We start from the raw sequence: 24,040 nt of genomic DNA, 5'->3' as shown, positions 1-24,040 counted from the left end.
GTAAGCCTCTGACTGGTAGTAGTGGGGGGGGGGGCCGCCCAGTCCTGCTCAGGGTCTGTTCATTTCACTGCATCTGGCACATAACGCAGGAGATGTTTGTTGAATGACTATTGCTCATTTACACAGAAAGATTTCCTCCATGATGGCAAGGTCATCTAACCATTCTGCATCAGTATTCCTATATGTTTGGTGGGCATATAACTGCTTTTTCTATAGAGCAATTAGAAATTCTAGGTCCCTGTGCCTGGGTGGGAGACTTGGTCCAAAGAGCAGACTTTAATTTGAGGGTCAGTTGATTATTAGCCAGGTAGCCCTGGACAAGACCCAGAACCTCTTTGAGCCTCAGTTTCCCCCTATGTAAAATGGGGGAGTAATATCCACCCTGACAACACCCGCGTATTGTGAGATCTCGGCTGCGGGGTTGCTCTGTAGGCTATAAAACACGGTGCAGATAATAGCGTTTCTCTTCGATCTCTCTGAGCCTGGATACTGCTGAAGCCACCCTCACTTCTCTGCCCAGGGCTGTCGGCAGGCCCCTGCCCCCCGCCCCGCTTCTTCTGCCCCAGCCACTGAACCCCACGGCCTAGGATTCCTTTGTCTCAGGCTTTGGGGCCCTGGCTTCTCCAGGTGGCCCCCGTCTCTGCCTCCCTCCCCAAGGGAGCCTGGAGGTAGAGGATCTGATCGAATCTCCATGGCAACCCGAGAGGCCGAGCCGCACCCCCATGGGGGACAGGGAGTCTGTTCCCAGCAGTGAGGCCGAGCCAGAACCGAGTACTCCAACTCCAGCTCTCCTGGGCACCTCCAGGAACCAGCTGCCCCATCGCCTCTGCCCTTTCCTGGGTTAGTGCCCCTGCTCCAGGCCTACGTGAAGGCCTCTGGGTGAGGATGTGGCTAGTCCAGGTGACTAGTTGCAGGCCCTGTGTGAATGGGACAGGGGCTACCCAGCCCGCCCCCAGTGTACAAGCTGAGTAAAGCCCTTTATGTCCACCTCCTTCGCCTCTTCCCAGTCCATTCCCTCTCCCAGTCCTTCATGACTTAATTCAAACCCCGCCTCTTGCGAGTAACCTTTCCACGCGGCCAATGGCTTCCCAGGGCTGTTTCAGAGTTCGGTTTCATTCGACGCGGGGTCCTTGTCTTAATCGGGTGGTTCTCAGCCTTAGAATACATTAGAATCATCGGGGGAGCTTATAACAGCCCTGATGCCCAGCAGCCCCCCCCCCATTCATATGGATCTCTGGAGTGCCAAATATGAGTAGTTTCCAAACTTTTCAGGGGATTCCAGTGCACAGTGAAGTTTGGAACTGGTGTCTTAAATTTGAAGATTTGCACTGTTTTGATGGCCTGGATGCCTTGCTCGAAGCCGAGCCTCCTGAACATAGGCTGATGGAGGAACAGTTGGGCCAGCCGATGGGAGCCTAGCCCAGGGGTCTGTTTCCAAAGCCCTGGTTCTGTTTTTTGTTTTTCAAGGACTAGGAGATCCCTGAGGGCACTCACTGCGCAGGAAAAGGACCAATGTAGTAATGATAGTTACTGATTATATCAAGGGACACTCAGACCCTCCTCCAAATGGATCTCTTCCCTCCCCAGAGTTTGACACTCATTGTTTCTTCCACTTGTGGGCCCTGACAGCAACCTGCCCGCATGATCTTTTCTCGCCGTTACGGTCGTACATGTTATAATGGTTAAAGCACCAGTCCTGGGGTCAGACTAGCTGTGTTCAGCCCCGTCTTCCACGGGCCAGCCGTTAAACCTTGGGCAAGTGACTTCACTCCCTGTGCCCTCCCTTCCTCAATTGTAAATGAGAATCATAATGGTACTGCTTGCTTGGTTTTAAATTTTACATGTGGCCACTTGCGTAACCACCCCCCAGATCAAGATGGAGAACGTTTCCAGGCACCCCAGAAAGTTCCCTCCTGCCCTTTGCCAGTCAACACCCATTGCCTCCCACAGCCTGCCCCCGGGGAGCCACGAACGAGAATTCTTATCACCGATGATAGAGGAACACTTCATATGAATGGAATCCTGTGTGTGCACTCCTTCGTGTCTGGTTTCTTTTGTTCGGCATGTTTGTAAGATTTCTCCATCGCTGGGTGGCTTGGAAGATCAGGCTATGCGCGGCCCAGGGCCCAGCACAGTCACAAATGACAGTGAGCCTGCGTAGGACCCCAATGGGGATCCCAGAGGGCAGGAATGCAGTCTGTGCCCCTGGGCTCTGTGTCCACCGGATGCAGCGTGTGACTCACAGAGACTTCTGATGTTCTCTGAAGACCTTTGATGCTGCTTTGGTGGGAATGGTGGTCAGGACTGGGCTGCCCTCAGCTGTTGTCCCCAGGTTGCCCTTCCCCATTCATCCTCTGTGAGCTCGAGAGCAGGTAATAAGCCTATCACCTAATATGAGCCTTCCTAGCACCCCTGCTGGGGGGGCAAGGCTGTTCCACACCTGGAACTTAACTTGATCCTGCACCCACAGGTTCTTAGAGTGGCCAAGAAGAGGTTGGAAAGATCCCCGAAACTGCCCCCAGCCTGTGTTTTGGAGGTTAGGTGTACCAGGATATATGTTTGGTTGTGTACCTCCAACACGTGTGCTGGACAGCCTCAGGGGAAGGTTGTAAACAGCTTGACGCCTGTGTGCCTCCAGCCGTTGGGGCACCCCTTCCTCCCCGCCTTGCACCTACCAGAGCTTAGGATGGTGGAAATGAGGGCTGGTCATTTGGGTTTGAACCTACCCCCAACAGACCCAGCTCTCCACCTTGCCCCAAAAGAGCAAGTCTGAGGTCTCTGTGGTCTGTCACTGGTTGGCTGCTGTCCTGTCATCTGACCAGGCTCCATTACAGGCTTGGAGTAGGTAACCCTATGTTCCCATGTGGTCCCAATCTGGATGACTCCTAGGAGATCTGGGGGTCCCAGGATTCTGCCTGCATCGTAACGCAAGAGAGGAATATAGGCATCGGGCAGAATTATCTAAAGTTAGCGATATTTGGCAATGATGTGGCTGGCAAGACCCCACATTAGGGAATGGTCCAGATCAGCCGTCTCCACTGGGTCCTGCCTAACTCTTAGCCTGGTTCACGAGGCCCTCCATGTGCTGGTCTGTGCCCACTTCTCCAGTGTTATCTGCCACCTCACCCCCCTGCTCACTTGGTGTTCTAGCCATGCTGGGCTATTTATAGTCCCCTTGAGGGGCCCTGCTGTTTTACATTTTGTGCCTTTGCCAAGCCTCTTCTCGTTGCCTAGAACTCTGCTCTCATCCCCATCCGCCTGGCAAGCACCCACACATCCTTCAAGATTCAATTAATAATATTAATAATAGCCACTAAGATTTATAGGGTACTTACTATGTGCTAAGTGCTTTGTGTGCGTTATTCCAGTTCATCCTCAAAGCAGCCCTGGGCACATGGCCCCTTCGTCATCCTCTTTCACATTCACTGGGTTAACCAATATCCATTCAAAGGTATCTGCCCTGTGCCAGGCACTCTTCTGAGCACAGAGAAAGATTAGGAAGTGATGGAGCCTGAGTTGGAACCTAAGCTGGGGGACCCCAGGGTCTTGCTCTTAGGCACAGTAATAAACCACCTCCCTTTGAGTACCAGCTCAGCTCTTCTAGCCATCCCCTCACCCACACTGTTGCCTCCTCCCTCCTCTCTGCCTCACCTGTGAAGTCCTTCCGTCATGGCACCAAGGATGTCGTCTTGCTCATTGGACAGCCTTCCTCTGCTGGGCTGTAGGGGTATCACTTAGGAATGTGTCTATTTTAAGTGGCAGAAAACCCAACATTTAGGGGCTTATATTTTTCCTTTCAATAAAAAATGAGGTGAGCTCTTTCTGGTGTGGCTCAGTAGCTCAACAGCATCAAGGGAACGTCTGTGTTCTTTCTTGATCATTTCCTCAGGTGGCAATATGGCCACTGTAGCTCCGGTCATCACACTTGAGTTCAAGGCAAGAAGTCCCTTTTTAATCACCAAAGCAAAGGCCTTCCCGGAGGCCCCATCATACTTTACTTGGGTCTCATGGACCAGAACGATGTCAAATGGCCACTCCTAGTTGTGAGAGAGTCAGAAAAAGCAAGCATCCTGCCTGGGACTGGGTCCTTTGCCACCTCATTTAAAACCAGGGTAAGGTAAGCAGGGATGAAGGGAAGATGGATATTGGGTAGGAGACCAGCAGTATGTGCCAGTGTCCTAGAGAGCAGAGATCATGTATTAATTTCTCTCAAATTCTTAGAACCTGAATGCTTTATGATTGTTTTGTGCTGTTGCCTTGCATTTATTCTATGCACATACAGACACTTTTATTTTTTCAAACATAGTATCATACTGTACACACTACTATTTCCTTTTCAGTTAATAAAATCATCTACACCATCCGTATAATTTTAATGGCTACGTAGTAGTCCATCTTGGAGAAATACTATACTTAATGAGTTCCCTATAATCATTCAGTTTGTTTTTAATATTTCACAATCATAGACAGCCCCGTGATTAATAACCTTGCAACCTTATTTTTAGATACACTTCTCTTTTTTAAAATATTTTATTTATTTGAGAGAGAGAGAGCACAGAGGGAGAAGCAGACTTCCCGCTGAGCAGGGAGCCCAATGCAGGGCTCGATCCCAGGACCCTGAGATCATGACCTGAGCTAAAGGCAGGCACTTAACCGACTGAGCCACCCAGGCGCCCCTGGATACACTTCTAATTAATTTCTTAGGACATAGTCTTGGGTTATGCTGGGTTAAAAGCTGTGCCAACTATCAAAGCTTTTGAAACAAGTTACCAAACTGACTTCAAACAAGTTGTACCATACCCTCCAAGAGTTTCTTTTTTTTCTTTTTTAAAGGTTTTATTTTAAGTAATCTCTACACCCGACATGGGGCTCAAACTCACGACCCTGAGATCAAGAGTCGCACCGTCTACTGACTGAGCCAGCCAGGTGTCCTCATACCCTCCAGGAGTTTCTGAGGCTGCCTCTTTCCTGACAACTTTGAGTATTTTTTAACCTTGCTGATTTGATAGAAAAATTGCAAATATATATACATATATATGTGTGTGTGTGTGTGTGTGCACTTGCATTTTCTTTGATTACATTTTAAATGTATATATGTGGAGAATGTGTAGTTCCCCACTTAATTTTCTCTTCATTTTTCTAACATTTAGAAAGTCAAAGTATTCACCTTTTTCTCATTTTGCAGAAGTTTGCAAAAGTGCTTCATATATTCAGGAGACGAGGAAGTTCCTGGGAGAAGGGTGCAGCTGAGATGGATTCGAAGGCTAAATAGGATTTCACAGGGTGGACAAGGGGTGAGGAGGTCTAGGTGTTCTAGGTCTAGGAACAGCGTGTGTGAAGGTCCAGAGGGGAAAACAGTGCCGTGTGTCTGGGGACTATATTAATTTCACAGGGGTGCCATAAAAAAAGTTACCACAAACTTGGTGGCTTAAAACAACAGAAATTTATTTTCTTGCAGTCTGGAGACCAGAATCCAAAATCAAGGTGTTGGCAGGGCAGCGCTCCTTGCTGAGATTGTAGGGGGTGAATTCTTGCTTGCTTCTTCCCATCTCTGGTGACTCCAGGCATTCCTTGGCTTTTGGCAACCTAACTCCTAATCTCTGTCTCTGTCTTCACATGGCCTTCTGTGCAACTGCATCCTCTCTCCTTCTGTCTCCCATAAGGACACATCATCAGACTTAGGACCCACTCAGTTAATCTAGGAAAATCTCATCTCGAGATCTTCAACTTAATGACATTTGCAAATACCCTCTTTCCAAATAAGGTCACATTCACAGGGACTGAGGTTAAGATTTGAATATTTAGGGCGCCTGGGTGGCTCAGTTGGTTAAGCGACTGCCTTCGGCTCAGGTCATGATCCTGGAGTCCCGGGATCGAGTCCCGCATCGGGCTCCCTGCTCAGCGGGGGGTCTGCTTCTCCCTCTGACCCTCTTCCCTCTTGTGCTGTCTCTCATTCTCTCTCTCAAATAAATAAATAAAATCTTTTTAAGAAAAAAGATTTGAATATTTATATATATTTGAGAGCTACTATAGAACCCACTGCAGGGACTAGGAAGATGTCCGATATTACTCGGCAGCAGAGTATGAGCCTGTAAAGGTAGATTCGGATGCTGGCCATAAAGGGCCTTGAGCTGGGGCATTTGAGATTTACCCTTGAAGTGAATGGAGAACTGTTGAATTTCTTTTTTTTTTTTTTAAGATTTTATTTATTTATTCATTAGAGACAGAGAGAGAGAGGCAGAGGGAGAAGCAGGCTTCCCGCGGAGCAGGGAGCCCAATGTGGGACTCGATCCCAGGACCCTGAGATCATGACCTGAGCCGAAGGCAGACGCTTAACCATCTGAGCCACCCAGGCGCCCTGAGAACTGTTGAATTTCAAACAGGGAAGAAACACTATCAGATTTTCAGTCTGGCTCATGGGGAGGTAGTGTTGGAATTGTCTTTGTAAGAGCTGGCGAGGGTGGGGCAGTGGTTCAGGAGTGGAGATAGTTCAGGATATAGAAGATGAGGAGTAGGAAGAAGGAGGGATCTAGAATGATCCCTAGGCTTCCAACTTGAGCAATCTAGCATATTACCGTCAAGAAAAGGGTAGATTTGAGGTTCCTGAGGATGGAGATGTCCAGAAACCAATCAAAGAGATGGGTCTACAGCCCAGACCTCTCCCTGGCATGTAAATAAAATTTGGGAGAGGGAGCAAAGCAGGGATGACAGAAGCTTGGAGAACACCAATTTTTCCCTATCATTTTATTATTAAAATTTTCAAACATACATAAAAGTGTAAAGAATTATACAGTGGGGAGCGCCTGGCTGACTCTTAATCTCAGGGTCATGAGTTCATGAGTTCATGACATGGAGTTGGGCGTGGAGCCTACTTAAAATTGAAAAAAAAAAAAAAAAAGAATTGTTCAGTGAATACCCATGTACCCACCATCTAGAGTCTATAATTATCTATACTTTTTGGTTGTTTTCTGTTTTCTACACTTGCTTCATCATACCTCTCTCCATTCCTTTGAGCATCATCAATCCATCTTGTTTTTTATGTGTTTCAGATAGCAGTACACTTCACTTCAACACTTAAGCATGAATGTCATTAACTAGATAGAGTTCAGTGTTTAGTGAAATGCACAAATCTTAAGTGTATTTCACGAAGGTAATGAATGCATCCACATATGTACTCCAAATCCCTTTCAAGATACAGAACATTTTTTAAAGATTTATTTATTTTAGAGAGAGAGAGAGTTCACACACAAGAGGGGGAGAGACAGAGGGAGAAAGTCCTCAAGCAGACTTCTCAATGAGCACAGAGCCCGACGCAGGGCTTGATCCCATGACTCTGAGATCATGACCTGAGCCGAAATCAAGAGTCAGATGCTTAACCAACTGAGCTACCCAGGCCCCCCAGGATATAGAACATTTATATCATTTTGAAAGTTTCCTGTGCCCCTTACAATCAGCTACTATCTCTATTCCAACCCCAGAGGTAACCACTGTTTTCTTTTTTATTTTTAACCATAGAGTAGTTTTGTCTGTTCTAGAACTTCATGTATGTGGAGCCATACAGGATATGCTCCTTGGTGTCTGACTTCTTTTACTTGGCGTAATGCCTGAAAGAGTTATTTCTGTTATTGCATGTATCAGTAATTTGTCCCTTTTTACTGGTGAGCAGTATTCTATTGTAAGGATACTTAAAGAATACCCATTTTCAAGGGGTGGGCAGAGACTTAGAGACCAAGGAGACTTAGAAGGAACAGTGAAGGCAGTAGGAAAAGCACCTAGACAGAATGTCAAGGAAAATCATCTGGATCAGTTACAATTAAGTTTGAGTACATGCAACATAAAAGCTAAATAACAGTGGCTTAAATCACATGAACATTTTTTTTTCTCATGTAAAAGAAGTCTGGGGGCACCTGGCTCAGTTTGTTAAGCATATACCTTTGGCTCAGGTCATGATCCCAGGGTCATGGGATTGAGCCCCGTGTCGGGCTCCCTGCTCAGCAGAGAGCCTGCTTCTTCCTCTACCTCTGCTTCTCCACCCCCTCCCCACTCATGCTCTCTCTCTCTCTCTGAAATAAATACAACCTTAAAAAAAAAAAAGAAGTCTGGAGGTAGACAGTCCTGGAGTGGTATGGCAGCTCATCATGCCATCACCACCCCAGGCTCCTAGCTTTCTGCTCAGCTAGCTTCAGTGCTGGCTTCAATCCTCAATGTCACCTCATGGCTTAATATGGCTGCTGGAGCTCCAGCCATTCCATCTGCTTTCCAAACTGGCAATAGAAGGAGAAAACATGGGGGCGGGGCGAGGAGTGGCGTACCTTCCAACTAAACCAATCGTTTTTAGCAGCCTTCCTCAAAGTTTCACACATATCCACTTAACATGTCATTGGCTGGAACTTAATCACGTGGTCCACACCGCTAGGGAAAGTAGTCTTTTAGTTAGCCACTGGGCACACTGCCACTCCAAATACAATTATATTTCTGTTACTAGGAGGGGAAACGGATATTGGCTGTTAACAGCCTCCTCTGCCTTCTCTCTTTTGAGACCTGGCAGCCAACCCTTTGTATCTGTGGCCTCTCATAAACTGAAGCCTGTACTTGGTAGATTTCCATCCTCCTGAGTCCCCAGGGCTCCTTCCTTCTCTGAGGGTTGGTTTCTCTGTCTTTTCTATAGCTTTTGTATCCCTTTTCCTGGTAAGGGCTCTCCTGGGTCTCTGACTGACTTCCTGGGCTGTTAGCGTTTTACAGAGGGTGGAATGAAAGGGAAAGTATGTAAGAACATTTGCAGAGAGCTCTGTGTGCACTTTCCTCCACTCCTGGGCCGGCACCCCTCCCTCCTGTCTTTGGTCAGCCTCCCCTGACCAGGAGAGCTGTGGAAGTAGACTTCTCTGGAAGTTAGAAACTCAAAGGAAAAAGGATGGCATTCAGAAACAGACAGACAGACCTGGGTTCAGATCCCTTCTGGGCAAATCTTTCTGAGACTCCCTGACCTTGTCTGTAAATTGGGGATGGAAACAATAGCCTTACAGATGTAGCTAGGTTAGGAGGAGTGGGACATGCAGGCCCATGGCTGCCCCTCTGATGAGGATAAATTGGAGCTTATGCGGATCTGGTCCTGTGACCTCTGGGAATATAGGTCAGTGTGCAGCAGAGTCAGCATGGCCTGCTGGAATCTGAACTTTCGGCTAGGTCAGGGTTCACCATAGCTCACACCCCTGGCCTTGACTCCAGGCCCTAACAGGCCAGCCTGGAGCCTCCTGGAGGAGAGATGGCAGGTTAATGTGATGTTTCATTCCCTCCTTACGTGTCTCCAAAGTGAGTAGACCTCACCAGACAGCCGGGCCCCCTCACAGTGCCAGACTTGGGCCGACTGGATGCCGCAGCTTCTCTTCCTTCCTTCTGCCCCCTGGAAATAGCAGAATCGGCTCACCCCCGCCAGCCTCATGCATAGGCCCTGTGTCCTTCCGTCAGCGGGCCCTATCTCCGTGTGCATGGCACACACACATTTCAGTGGCTGGATCCTGTGGTTCTTCACATGCATGCCTGTTCTGGGGGGAAAAAATAATAGCTTACATCTTCTGACAGCTCAATGGGCCGTCAGCACAGGGACTGGAGAGAAAGTCAGAGGGAGCAGGTGTAGCAAGCCTGGGGGAAGCTCTCGGCTGCCAAAGGGCCAGATTGGACTGAGTATTGCCATGGCCAGGCGCCCTGGTGACCTGTTGACACCATTCTCAGGCTGCTGGCTGCCCAGGGGCTGGTATGTTGTGACACGAGGAGCCAGGGCACCGTGGAGAATTTGGCTCAAGCCTGAGACCTGAGAGGGACAGTGCATTCCTCTGCTCATTCATTCCCTCCACACACGTTTCCCGAGATCCTGCCGCACGTGGGTTCTGGGCACACAGCGATGACTGAGACACCCAGTTCCCGCCGCAGGGCCACAGGGACGACTGGGCAAGGTCAACAGGGGCACTAGAAGGCCACATTGCTGTCGTTCTGAGCCAAGACACCAGGGAGGACAGCCTGGAAGTAGTATCATCTGAGCGGATGATAGGACGAGGCCCAGCCGGCGGGTGAGGAGCCGTGAGAGGGTCGCTCGTGCCGCTGCAGGAGAGACCCCTCCTTGGTGGAGCTAGGGGGCCTTTCTGAGGGGCTGCGCCCCCGTGGGCCCGGCCCCGCGTGCCCAGGAGGGGCATCTGTGTGTGGGCTCTGCAGCCTGGTCGGGTTCACGGCAGCTCGACTTCCCTGCAGCCTTTTCTTCCCTCACCTCTGAAGGGGGCCTCCACTGAAATTACAGAAGTAAGTGCCAGCTTTTGAGTCTGCTGTTAACCCATGTCCCTGCCAGGCCTCGGGGCCCACCTTCTCGCCCACACTTGGCCAGCCCTGGGCTCCATCGTGCGCAGGGGCCTTGTTCAGAGGACCGAGGGCTCCCCGGGTGCAGGGCCCAAGCCCTGCACCCCGAAGCCCGCTCTGCCCCCCACACCCGGGATCGGCTCAGTGTACAAATGGTACCCAAGGAGGAGGGGCTCAGGAAGTGACATCGCTTGGCCCGCCCCACCTCCTTATTCCCTATAAAAAGCAAAATGGTGACTCAGAGAGGAGAGTTGGAAGCGTCCTGCCTCCCGCTCTCTCTGTGAATTTTTAGACTTGGAATTAGGCAGGAGGCAAAGGAAACAGCGGCTCGAAATCCGCGACTAACATGCTATTAAGCGGGTGGCAACAGTGGAGCCGCTCCTCCCTGACTCCCAGCAGCCCCTGAGCTGCAGCCGCGGTGCCTGCTGGCGCTCCCCAGCCCCTCACGAGGCCCGGGCCCCCCGTGCAGCCCCTGCCCAGGCCAGGCCGTGCATGCGGCGGCGGGGGGCATGGCAGCCGGGGGTCGCCGCCGGCGCCCACTGCGCTACCAGTCCCTGGCAGCCCTCGTGGAGGACTCTCAGTGGCCTTTCTTGTTCCTTGTCTCAGACTTCAGCTACGGGACAGACGACTACGACGGAGAGGGGAATGAGGAGCAGAAGGGGCCCCCGGAGGGCTCGGAGACCATGCCGTACATCGACGAGTCGCCCACCATGTCACCCCAGCTCAGTGCCCGTGGCCAGGGCGGCGGGGACAGCATCTCCCCCACCCCACCTGAGGGGCTGGCACCTGGGGTAGGTACACCTGCTTTTCCTTCTGGGCTGGAGAAGTGGGGGTTCTAGGAGAGGGGGGCAAGCAGGCATGAGGGTCATGGGCCAGGCTCTGCTTAGGATGCTCCTGGGGGAGCAGGGCTGGGGAAACGTGGACCTGGACGTTCTTCGTGGCCTCGTCATCTCATTCCGGTCCTGGGCCCCTCGCAGACTAGGCTCCCCGCCCCCTCCCCACCTGCTGCTCTCTCTGCCACCCCTGCACCTATCTCTGCCTCCTCTACCAGCCATCTGCTTCCCTGGACACCCTCACTTCCTCTCTCAGCTTTCTCTTCCAGCCCCTCTCGAGCAGGATGGGGCCTGGTGAGGGGGGGTGGGAACCGGCTCTTCTCTCTGGGCCGGAGCTGGGCAGGGGCTGCACACGTGACCCGTGGGCTGTAGATGTCCAGATGCCGGCTCAGCAAAGCAAGGCTGGTCTCTGTGCTCTCTGCGGGGTGGAGTGAGCTTCTCCAGCAGCATTCCCCGAAGATCAAGGGCCCCATTCTGCCCTCCTCTGGTGACTCTGGAAGGGAATGAGCCCTAATGGTGTCCCCCTCTCCTCTTGTTGACTGATGGGAGCTCTGCTCCAAAGAGAAGCATTTTATAAGGAATATTAAGTATGTGCTTTGACAGGCTGGGAGGTTTGCAAGCCTTGTAATTAATGCTGTTTCTGGCCGCAGGGCCCGGCTCTGTCTGTGCCCAGCTTGTACGCAGCACCTGAGACAGAGGAGCAAGCGAGACAGAGGGGTTCCTGGGGGCTGTTTTTCTGGAGTTGGAGAGAATCAAAGCCGTTCCTCCATGTGGGGGTGGGGGTGGGGCTTGGAGGGCCTGGTCCTGCTCTGCTCTGCAGAGGGCTTGTCCAGGTGTGTTTTGGGGAGTCCCCTTTTATCCCTCTCATACCCCCGAGGAGCAGTCACTGAGGTGCCGTGGGATACTTGTTCCCCTCCTGAAGGGCCCAGCAATGCCCCCCCAGCAGGAGGGCTGCCTGGACTCTAGCATTTCTGGAGAACACCCTGCTTCTTTCCCTCGCAGCCTCCTTGGCCACCCTCCACCCCTCTACAGAGCTCTCACCCCCTCTTCGCACACTGGGGTGGTTGTTATAGCCTTTGGCAACAAGGGCCTTGGCAACCAGCTTCCCACTTGGGGGAAGCCACATTGTTGCCATGGCAACAGAGGCCGAGGCAGAGCTTAGTGGCTGCCAGGCATTTCGGGTTTGGAAACGGATGGTGGGGGCAGGTGGGAGGTGGAGGGGACGGCTGAGGTTCAGGACCCGCCCCCCAGCTGGCATTCTGGGATGTTGTCCTGTCCTCCCTGAGGAAGGTGAGAGACCACCGTCTTGGACAGGCAGGGTAGGGTTTTTCTACTGATGAAGGAGGGAGTATTCTGGGACCTGAACTGAGGCCAACCAGGGGAAACAAGGAGAAAACTCTTGCTTCTCATCTCTGCCTTTGGGTCTCTGACCAAACAGAGCTCAGAGGACCCCTGGAGGACTCAGCTGTTACCCACTATGAGCAGGTGCAGGAAGATTCACTGTAGGACCCAACCCAGGGCCAGGAATGCAGGCCAAGAGTTGAGAACGTTCGGCCGAATAGAGCTGCTGATGGAAAGAAAAGCAGCTTTGCTCTTTTCTTCCTCCCTCTCTGCCTTCCTTCTTTCTCCCTGTCCCGTTCCTTCCCTCATCACATGACCCCCTTACTGGCGTGCTTGTACATTGGTTTTTAGATTCCTTGGTGAAAGGTCCTGTTGGGTGCTTTCTCCAGTGAAACAGGCACAACGGGAGACCCACCCCACCCCACCCCCCTGCCTGGAGGGCAGAGGCTTTGGCGCAGTGACTTTTTTCACTTTGTGGCTGCTCATTTTGCTCGGTGGCTCACGTGGAATAACTTGGTTTGAGGACTTTGAAATCCACAGATGCTACAGTGACAACTGACTAAAGGGCTTGGGGCTTGGGAACCCCAGAATCGATTTTTTTACACCATTCGCTAGAAGACATGTTAGGGTTGGGGAGCATTTACCCAACTTGGGGATCCTGGTGAAGATTTCAGCCCCGTGCACCCCCCTGCCTGCGGGCCTCCCCGCCGCCGTGCACCCCCTCCACGCCTGCGGGCCTCCCCTCCTCTCCCCTCCCCGCGGGCCTCCCCTCCTAGAGTCAGTTACATTTCCCCCGCTTTCCGCTGGGTCACTGGCCCCATCTAGTGGACTCTGTAAGTATTGCTGTTTACATTGGGGTGCTGGAGAGAGTTGACACACCCCTTCCTGAGTACTTGGGGGTTGTTTTGGTTAAAAAAAAAAAAAGAAAACCAAGGTTTCTGCTACTTGGCTCTGTTCATTTGGCTACACAGGGCCCCTCCCTGCCAGGTTTCCTGTTGGGGCCTTGGGAACCAAGGGGACTTTTGGACTAAATCAGACAATTGTTCTAGATATTTAGATGTCAGGCCTCTGGCAGCTGAGCATTTCATACCCAAATATACAGCCAACTTGTTCCGGGAAGCCTAAGGTTTGGTCTTTGTATTTGGTCAGGGTTCTCCAGAGAAACAGAACCAATAGGTTGCCTATCGGCATCTGCACCTGCATCTAGATTTAGATCTATAGAGAGATTTATGATAAGGAATTGGCGCACTTGGGGGCGCCTGGGTGGCTCAGTCGTTAAGCGTCTGCCTTCAGATCGGGTCACGATCCCAGGGTCCTGGGATCGAGCCCCGCATCGGGCTCCCTGCTCGGCGGGAAGCCTGCTTCTCCCTCTCCCACTCCCCCTGCTTGTGTTCCCTCTCTCATTTTGTCTCTCTGTCAAATAAATAAAATCTTTAAAAAAAAAAAAAGGAATTGGCGCACTTCATTATGGAGGCCAGGAAGTCCCAAGACCTGCAGACAGCAAGCTAGACACGCAGGAATGATGTATAGCTAGTTCTAGGTTGAGCCTAAAGGCCTGAGAACAGCAGAGCCTGATGGTGTAAGTTGCAGTCTGAAGCCAGCAGGCTCAAAACCCAAGAAGAGTCAATGTTTCAGGCTATGTCTAAAGCCTGGAAGAGACTCATGTCTCAGCTCAACTGGCAGGATGAGTTCCCTCTTATTCAGCCTTTTTGTTCTATTTGGGTCTTCAGTGGATTAGATGAGGCCCACCACCCACATTAGGGAGAGTAATGGGCTTTACCCAGTCACCTGATTCAAATGTTAATTTCACTCAGAAATGCGCTCACTGACACACCCAGAATAATTTTGACCAAATATCCGGGTACCCGTGGCCCAGTCAGGTTGACACATAAGTGTAACCATTGTAACAGTCTTAATCAGTGCCCAGAGAATGGAAGGAACATGAGCTTTGACTAGATGAATACCTGCTACTCTCTAGTTGTGAGACACTGGACAAGTGTCATAACCCCTCTGAGCCTCACTTTCCTCATCTTTATTTTTTTATTTTATTTTAAGATTTTATTTATTTGAGAGAGAGAGTACGAAGGGTGGGGCAGAGGGAGATGGAGAGAATCTCATGCAGATTCCATGCTGAGCATGGAGCCCAATGTGGGACTCGATCTCACGACCCTGAGAAAATAACCTGAGCCAAAATCAAGAGTCGGACGCGTAACTGACTGAGCCACCCAGGTGCCCCTTGCTCATCTTTAAATAGGACCAACGACCCGAAGGCTTGTTGAGAAGAGGGACTGAGATAGCTCAGGTAAAGCCCGCAGCATTGGGTCTGGCTTATCCTGGTGCTCAGTCCTTAGTGACTGGGACCCACAAGACTTTTCTTGACAGCTTTTGAAGCCAAGACCATTGCAAGGACCTAGGCTGATGATATTTGCTAGACAACAACTGAATCTGCTTTTTGCAACCTCCTTTCTGGGGTTGGTAGGTATGGTAACCCAGATGCAGCCAGGTCCCTATAGGGTTGGCAGGATAGACACATACTCCTCACTCCCCAACACGCCCCTACGGCCTTGCTCTGCTGCCCTTGTCGTAGATATGCCCCAGCTGTGCAGCCCACAGGCATCGGGGTGAAAGCTGAGGCTCTGCCCTGCAGACCCCTCATGCTCCTCAAGCCCAAGCCAAGCAGAGCTCCTTCGTAGGGCCAGGGCCCTATACCCCTGCTGGCTCCATTCAGCTGAGAGTGCCTGCTTTCACCCTGGGAAGGAAGGGCAGGGACTCTTGATCTCAGCTAACAAGTGAGGGCACACTTTCCTCTGCCGGGACCATGGTCTTACAGAAAAGCTTCAGACTCCTGTCTCCCCTCTTGGAAGACGCCGTAAAAAGTGGAAACAAAGCAAAGATCTGGGTGTCCTCTCAGTGCTAGCACTTTCTAGCTGTGTGACTTGAGGAATGTCACTCATCCTGCCTGGGCTCCAGTTTACTGGTCTGTAAAGGGAAGATACTGAGGATTTCCTCCTTCCTGACCTCACACAGCCATTGTGAGGTTTCCATGAGACAGTGTTAGGCAGAGCACTTTGCCTAAAGTTTGTACACATGTGGGTGGGACTGCTCAGTGTCAAACTCATTCTGTAGTTCCTGGAGCAGCCAGAGGCAGTTCAGAGGTTTCGAATAAAAGGCTGAATTGAGGGATTCAGACTTTAGCTAGCAGGAGAATCCAATGTAAGGGTGGCGGAGCGTTGAACCGATCATCTTTGTCCACCTTTGTCCTCCTCGTCTCCCCCACCCTCTCCTCCTCCTCCTCCTCCTCCCCCTCTCCCTCCCCATCCCCCCTCGCAGCTGCTTATCCTTGCGCTGAGCCTCTCCACTAGTGTTTCCTAGCGCTTTCCTTCCCACGGATGATGCCCGGGCGAGCCGTCCGCCCTCAGGGCTGTGGACTGGTTGCTTCTGTCTCGAGGGCCCCCAGACGCCTCACTGTCCTGCCCTGCCCATGTGGCAGAAACGAAGAGAACGCGTAGAAACACTTTCATAGCACTTACTAAATGTGGGCTGTTACAGCACTTTATAAACACTCGCTCACTTCCCTCACCACGACCCTGTGAGGAAGCCACCACGATTGCCCTGTGTTACAGCTATGGAAACTCAGGTGCGGAGAGGTTACACCACCTACCCAGGGTCCCACAGCTGGTAAGTGGTAGGGTCCTCGTCGTGGCCGCCATCTGTTACCTCCCCCGAGCAGGAGCCTTCGTGCCTCTGTTTTGTCTCTTTCTGGCTGTGTGGCTTTGGGCGACTTGCAGGGTCTTGGTACCCTCAGCTGTAAATGAGGATAAATGCCTCCTATCTGGAAGGACTGCTGCGAGAACCAAGTGACATAGTCCCTTGAAACCGCCTCCTGCCAGCCACACAGAGGACCCGGTCGCTCCCAAGGTGGGAGTGGAATTTGAATCTCTCCTGGGATGTGAACCCCATTCTCCAGAAGGCCCCAGCTCTGATCCTGGCAGCAGTGGCTCAGCTCCTAGTGGCATTCCTGCCTGGTGAAGGCCCCTGCAGTGGGGGGGGGGGGGTTCCACTGTGGAGGATTCAGGGGGAAGAGAGGCACAAAGAGGAGAGCCCAGCTGCTGGGAAGGAGGTGACACTGGTCTTGGGCTATTTCTCACTTGGCCACAATCTGCCTTGCCTTCTCCCCAAACCCCACTGGGAGGGTGTTCCCCGTAAGCCCACCTTGCTAGACACCAAGCCACTGCCAGGAGTTTGTGAGCTAAGGAAGGAGGGAAGTGCTGGGAAATCGAGATAAAGCCACGCTTGGCCCGCTGCATTTGGCATTGGTGGATACTCACCCTTCCTCCCTCCTCAGCCTGGTTTCCTTTGGTAGGACTGTGCTTCCTTCAGCCCTAGGAGCTCACATCATACGACCACTTTCCATAGGAACCATCCATCCAATCTGAACCCCTTGATTTATCTTCTTGGGAGACCCTTTGTCTTGCCCTGTAAGTTTCCATGTCTACTCACTAAGTATTTTCGGAGCAGCCACTTTTTACAAGATATTGTTCCAACTGCTATGGAAATTAGCATGCACAGGGGTTGTCCCCACCCCCCTGCGACACATACACACACACTCTATTTCAAGGCTATCTGTGCAACAGCCTTCAGAGATGTCCAGCATCCCAAGGGAGGAGTCATTGTGACCTCAGGGAGGGGAGTCCGTGGGAGGCGGCCTCAGATAGTGGGTAGTGTTCTGCCTGGGCACTGGTCAGGAAGAACATTCTAGATAAAAAGGGCTGTGTAAGTTCTGAAATGTGGGGAAACCTCTGGAAGTTAGAGAAAAGGATAATGGTCTGCTGGGCATTGGGTTCAATAGAAGAGGTGGGAGGTGAAGCAGGGAGTGAGCTAGGGCCCCCCACTTCTGTGCTCCCCACACCCCACCACCCCTGCCAAAGAAAAGGAGAATAGCTGGTGCCTAACAAGGGCTGACACTTGCCAGGCACTGCCCTACATGTACTAGTCCTCACTGCGACCCTGGAGTTGGTGCTATAACCCCATTTTACAGATGCGGAAACTGAGGTCCTGGAAGTTTGAATCACTTGCTCAGGGTCACACAAATGGCAAGAGGCAGAGTGAGGATTCAAATCCAGAATCTAGGGGAGTTCTTTTTGTTTTTGTTTGTTTTACTGCATAAATAGTGTCATGTACTGGCTGATACCCAACATTTACTTTGTGTAATTAAACTCTGTATATGATTTTTGGAATGACTTCTATAATAGAAGAGGAAAGGCGGAGGGAGGAGCACAGTTATCAGGAGGATGATGCATCTGATTCTGTCTGTGGCTTTAGTAGACTTTGCCTGCTCCTGGCACTGCCCCTTGGGGTCAGTTCTTATTGGCCCAGAGTCTCCTGGGCTCCAGCAAATCTGGAGGTGGAGCTTCAGCTTTTGCCAAAAAGTTGAGAGGGCCAGGGATTGTCAGAGAGGAGGGAGAAGAGGCTTCCAGCCCAGGATGAGGCCTGGAGGTGAGAAGGTACCTGGCCCATTAAGGGGAAAGTGAGCAGCAGGGACTGTTGTCAACAGTTGGATTGGTTGAGTCACCACAAGGGCCCCACTGCCCTTGTTTGGGCTGACTTGGTGGCTACCTGTGGGCACAGAGTGAGCAATGTTTTAGAAAGAATAATCTGATGTCAGTGGGGGGTATGACTATTAAACAATGGTCACGTCATTCCCTGCTTAAAACCCTCCAGTGCCTTCCCTTTCTCCTAGTGGTAAAATCCAACCTTCAGCAATGCTGCCAAGGCCCTGCCTGATCTGACCACTTGATCCCCGCCTACTTCTGCGGCCTCATTACCAACCTCTCAACTAGAATGTGAACTCCAAAATGGAGCTTTGTCAGTTTTGTAACCAGTGTTTGTTCATGGAAAACTCTAGTGCCTAGAACTGTGCGTGGCTCATAGTAGATGCTCAGTCAATGTTGGTTGAATGATTGAATGCACACTCGCCACCCAGACTGAACTCATTTCCTTGTGCTCACACAGTCCTGTCTGCCCTCCCCCGCTGCCCCCACTGGCGGGCTAACCCCTGGACATTTTTAGGCATGAGTTTCAATGTCGCCTCCTCCAGAGAACCTTCTATGACTCCCCCTTTGCTGCATCAGCTGCGCCTGTCTTGTGCTCCCAGAGCTCAGTCTACTTTCCCAGTCGTAGCACTTGCCACACTTCTTTTTTTAACTTCTTTATTTTCCCTGATTACATCACTGAAAATTCTAACTTTACAGAAATATGTAAGGTAGAAAGTGAAAGTCTCCTGAAGTCTCATCCTATAGACAGAACTTCTGTTAAGAGTTGCTTGTAGGGTGCCTGGGTGTCTCAGGTCGCATTAAGCGTCTGCCTTCGGCTCAGGTCATGATCCCAGGGTCCTGGGATCGAGTCCCACATCGGGCTCTCTGCTCGGCAGGAAGCCTGCTTCTCCCTCTCCCACTCCCCCTGCTTGTGTTCCTGCTCTCGCTATCTCTCTCTCTGTCAAATAAATAAATAAAATCTTTAAAAAAAAAAAAAAAAAAGAATGCTTTAAAAGAGTTGGTTGTATACTTCTCTTTATTTTTCCATGTGACATATTAGATATATGCTTTTTTTTCCTCTTAAATCATACTGGTACTGTTATGCAATTCACTTTCTTTATTTTACTTAATAAGTCTTGGACATTTTGCACATCAGTAAGTGAAGATCTACCTCATTCTTCTTTCTTTATGACTGCATGCATATTTCACTTTACGAATGTGCCATAAGTCACTTAACCATCCCTTTCTGCTAGACATTTGGACTGTTTCTAGTCTTGCACTGGTATAAACATCACTGAATATCTTTGTACATAGATCTTGTAGAAATGCCCCTGTAGAAATGTTTTTGCAGAAAAAAATCCCTTAAAGTGGAGTTGCTGGGTTAGAGGGTGTGAACCTTTAAAATCACAATAGATATTTCCATGTTTCCTTTCTGGGAGAGTTGTACCTCAGCCCCATAGTTCTGAAATTGTACCCCACTCCTGGCACTGCCTTGGCTCACAATGGTCAGTCTGTCCCCAAGCCTGTCAGCTCCATGGAGGTAGACATAGTATCCCATTTGTGGCTGCATTATGAATGCCCAGTGCACGGTAGGCAGTTAATAAATACTTATTGATTTAGTGGCTAAGAGAATGAGGATGGAGAATAAGTGTGAGGGGAGGCCATTGGGTTTGGGGAGAGGAAACTATGGGTGACTTTGTGAGTGCGCACTTGGCAAGTGTCAGAAATCTCAGTTGGTTAAGCGTCTGACTTTTGATTTCGGCTCAGGTCATGATCTCAGGGTTGTGAGGTCAAGCCCCACGTCTGGCTCCATGCTGGGTGTGGAGCCTGCTTAAGATTCTCTCTCTCCCTCTGCCTTTGCTCCTCCCCACCTCCCTCTCTTGAAAAGAAAAGAAAAGCTCAGTCTGTGCCCCTCACCCTCTGTAGTGTGGTTCCAGCCTACTTCTCCAAGTTCACCTCCTGCCCCTTTTCTACTCTGTGCTCCCTCTGTGTTTACTTACCAGAAGTTCTCCTTTCTGGCCTTCCTCCCTTTGCCTGCAAACTCTTCCCCTTTTCCAGCTGCTGCTCAGAAGCCACTCTCCTGTGAAGCTTTTCCTCTGAGGCAGGGATAGTGCCTTTGTCCTATGTTCCCACTGTGTTGATCACTGAGGCACTGTCTCTTTTGTTCCTGTGTCCTTCACTTCCTGTAGGTTGAGAGCACTCTAATGGCTGTGTCTCCCAGATTTGTGTTTGTAATGCCAGGCCTTCTCTGGGTATGAGGGAGCAAACGAGTGAACAGATAGATGGATAGGCAAGATCAGGACTCAAAATGGAACATGATCGTGACTGTGTGTAGGGGCAAGATGTCGCAAACTTTGGCTGGGGTGGTGGCTTTACAAGAGGAAAAGAAGGAAGAACCAAAGGGACTCGGTAAAAGGGATGTGGGGCGTGAGGGAAGGAAGAGTCGCAAGATGGTGGCCCTGCCAACAGAAGTGGATGAAGCCAGAAGGGGAAGCTGGCTTAGGGAGGGGGAGGGGTCATTTGGTCTGGATATGTGGAGTTGAGGGGCTTTTGGCGGGACTTCCAAGTGTGGAGACCCAGCCGACCGTGGAGATGTCACGCTTGGAGCTGAGCAAGATGTTGGAGCTACACATGGTGACGGGCTGCCATTGGCCTGGAAGCCAGAAGGGAGGAGGCCGTCAAGGGTAGAGAGCAGCGGGCTGAGGCCGGGGTCTTGAGTGGGTGACTCCAGTTTACAGGAGGCAGGAGAAAGAAAGGCCAGAGCAGTAAGAGCAGCACTGGCGTGCTCATGGGACCTGAGGGCTTTGAGAAAGTCCAGACTGCAGAGGCTGCGGAGTAGGAGAGGGAGGCTTTGGAATAAGGCTGTTTGGAGACCTTTGGAGCAGGCTGCTTCTCTGGAAGGAGGAGCAGGAACCAGGCTGAAGCAGCAGAGTGTGAAGGATGCAGAGAGGAAGCTCAGGTCCAAGGCTGGCTCAGGGCACTTGTGGGGGAAAGGGAGGGAGCATTGCTGGGACTTGTGAGTCACTTCCCCCCTCCCCCCAGGGGGAGGACGGAGGGCCTCGGAGTGGTGTCTGTGTGCCCGATGGTGATGGAAGGGCATTCTAGTTACTCACTGGAATTTCCAGCCGACTGGGGTGGGGTGGAGCAGAGATGCCTTGGATGTTTAGGGAGCAGCTTCTGAGAGGTTTCAGGGTTTGGGGAAGAAGTAGGTGTTGATCTGGCTTTGCCAGTTCGGGCGTGGGGAATGAAGATGGGGATACTCCAGGAGACATCCAAGGGTACTTCATGCTCCCTTGGGTGGGGGAAGGGACATAGGAGGGACCTTTGGGCTTTTAGGCCCTTCTCCCGTTCCACCTGCTTGTCTGACCAGTGGGGGCAGTCCTGCCATGCACTTGAAGCTTGCAGGGTAGGAGACAGAAACGCTGGCAGAGAGCCCTGGGCTGGCACACTTGTGCCCTGGGGAATGCCAGGCCCGGTTGTTCCCAAGCCCTGGGAGCAGCCTTGCCCGCCCAAACCAAATGAGGAATTGTGGCTGAAAGGGCCCTTCAGATGTGCTCCGGCTATTTATAACCCAGCCCAGGCAGACAGGGAAAAACCAGGGACTGAGGGAGGGGGCGGAGTGTAAAGTGGGGTGTGCCTCTGTGGAACCCTGTCAGCCCTGGGGCCCAAGAGCCTACCCCAAATCCCTCAGCCTGTATTTCAGCTTTGGTGACAGGGAGTCAGTGTTGAGGACAGATTCTCTGCTCTAACAGAATGGCAGGAGCCCCATCTCAAACTCAAAGCTTGCACAGAGTTTTCTGGGGGGTTGGGATAAACCATTTCCATTCTTCTCTATTTCCCTCCTCTCTCCTCAACCCTCCACCCAGCTTGGAGGCTCAGTCAGGGGCTCTGTTCTCAGTTGAGGTGCCCAGTGGAAAGGAAAGGCAATGACACCAGGTGGACCCAGGATGGTGCACAGTTGACCTTCCTTTGGAACTCATTTTTTTTTTTAAGATTTTATTTATTTATCTGACAGAGACACAGCAAGAGAAGGAACACAAGCCGTGGGGAGTTGGAGAGGGAGAAGCAGGCTTCCTGCTGAGCAGGGAGCCCCATGCGGGGCTCGACCCCAGGATCCTGGGATCATGACCTGAGCTGAAGGCAGACGCTTAACGACTGAGCCACCCAGGAGCCCCTGGAACTCATTTCCAAAGAGTTTGAGTCCTCCCCGCTGTGGCCGTTACCACCTGACTGGGGATATGACGTGTGCCTAAGGAGGCTGGTGGTAGATACACACACTGATGGGCAGCTCAGACACTGCATCACCAAGAGCCACTCTGACTGGTCCTGGCAACTGTGTATTAGGAAAGAGAATTGTGAGCTAGAAGCATCAGGAAGATTTCAAGGGAATCCCTGGCCGGAGACATTGTTGAGGGGCTGGTCGGAGATTGAAGGGGTTGGCTTGAGTGGGGCTGAAGCTTCAGGGCTCACCACCCAGAATCCTGAATTTCCACTTGATCTACCCAGGTGGTGGCCCTGATTGTTCAGGTCTACAAAGGGAAGTGGTGGGTTGGTAGTGGGTGACGCTGAATTGGATTCCAAGATGCCAGTTCTGGTGAGGAAATGGGACAGAGGGGATATTCAGGGAAAACCACCACCCCCGCCCCCCAACAACTTCCCTCAAAGAAACAACCAGCTGCAAGAAGGCAGCAACCTTGTCTGTGGGCCTAATTCAGTTCACAGGTGTGTTTCATTCAGACTGCACCATGTTTCATTTTGTTATAATGTCATTGATCTGCCACTGTTTTTAAATGGAGAGAGATCAGCTAAGAATCCACATTGCCAACGTCTCTAGGACAATCTGAGATGGGGCAGCCTGAGATGGGGCAGCGTTGCCCCAGCAGCCATCAGCTGGAGCTGAGTGGTGGCTTTTTCCCTCCACCCGGTGCCTACCTGGCTCCCTTCCACTGATCTTACCTGCACCCTCCTGGCTGCTGGAGTCTGCAACCTTTGCCCTAGGTGTTGTGTGGTGGAAGAGCTTTTCCCAGGGGCTGCCCCTGACCTCCTCCCCCGGGAGAGTAAGAGCATGCCCCTCTCTGGCTGGGGCCTACACAGCCACAATGTGGACTTCTCTGTCTGGGTAGATTTGGCTTCTGCCGCCGATGAGGAAGCCAAGGGAAGCAGGCTGGGAGCAGGAAGGGCTGCTGGTGTTACTCGCACCCTCTGCCGTGGGGCGGGCTCCACTGGGCCGAGGCCCCTCTTGAGGCAAAAGAGCCCAAGGAGGTGGGAGTGCTCATCCCAGCAGCATCTGTGAGTAGGAGATGGGGCACCCGCGGCCGTCCAAGGTGGGCCTGCTGCAGAGCCTGGCTGGCACTTTTTGGTTCTGTTGTGGTGAGGCGGTTGAGGCCTCGTTTGCACAAAGCCTTGTTCTCCCAGCCGCAGTGGTGATAGAAACTGTTTTCTCATCAGGCCCTGGCCTCCCCTGCGCAAAGGTGTCAGAACGTGAGGCAGAGATGAGAAGGAGGCTCAGCTTGTGGCCATCCCAAGGTGACAGCAAGGTTTGCCCGGTCCTCCCGGAGGCCGTGCGGGCAGCTGCTCTCCGCTCCTCCCCCTGCCTGCACGGGCTCTGGCGAGGGGCCGTAAATAAAGCCTGTCTCTGGGAAGCAGATCTCCCCCCGCGCCCGGCCCGTCTGCGGCCTCCTCGCCCCTCCTCCGCGCTCCAGAAGCCTCCGCCAGCCGCCGGCCGGTGACCGCAGAGAGGGAACGGCTCCACCTCGCAAGTCAAGTCGTGCATTTCCTGCGTATTAATAGCAAACGCGAGCCTCCGAGCCCAGAAAGGGCGGGATCTGTGGGGCCGGCGGCGGCGGGGCGGCGGGGCGGCGGGGCGGCCGGCCGGAGCTCGGGAGCGGCGGCCGGGGAGCGCGGGGCCCCGCCTGCGCCCCGCCGCCGACCCCACAGATGACGCCCTTTCTGGGCTCGGAGGCTCGCGTTTGCTATTAATACGCAGGA

General features: G+C 52.0%; 1 protein-coding gene across 2 annotated transcripts in view; it reads left to right on the top strand.

Annotated features, from left to right (window-relative positions):
- ABR (ABR activator of RhoGEF and GTPase) overlaps nucleotides 1-24,040 on the top strand; it is a 173,833-nt gene that overhangs the window by 69,490 nt on the left and 80,303 nt on the right. For both annotated transcript variants that reach the window (XM_044921865.1, XM_021704502.2), the window contains one exon: nucleotides 10,951-11,135. In XM_044921865.1, coding sequence (XP_044777800.1) covers nucleotides 10,951-11,135 — 185 coding nt within the window. The remainder of the gene's footprint in view (nucleotides 1-10,950; nucleotides 11,136-24,040) is intronic.

The sequence above is a fragment of the Neomonachus schauinslandi genome, chromosome 15, assembly GCF_002201575.2.
Source record: "Neomonachus schauinslandi chromosome 15, ASM220157v2, whole genome shotgun sequence".
Lineage (NCBI taxonomy): Eukaryota > Metazoa > Chordata > Mammalia > Carnivora > Phocidae > Neomonachus > Neomonachus schauinslandi.
This window is presented reverse-complemented; position numbering and strand designations above follow the sequence as displayed.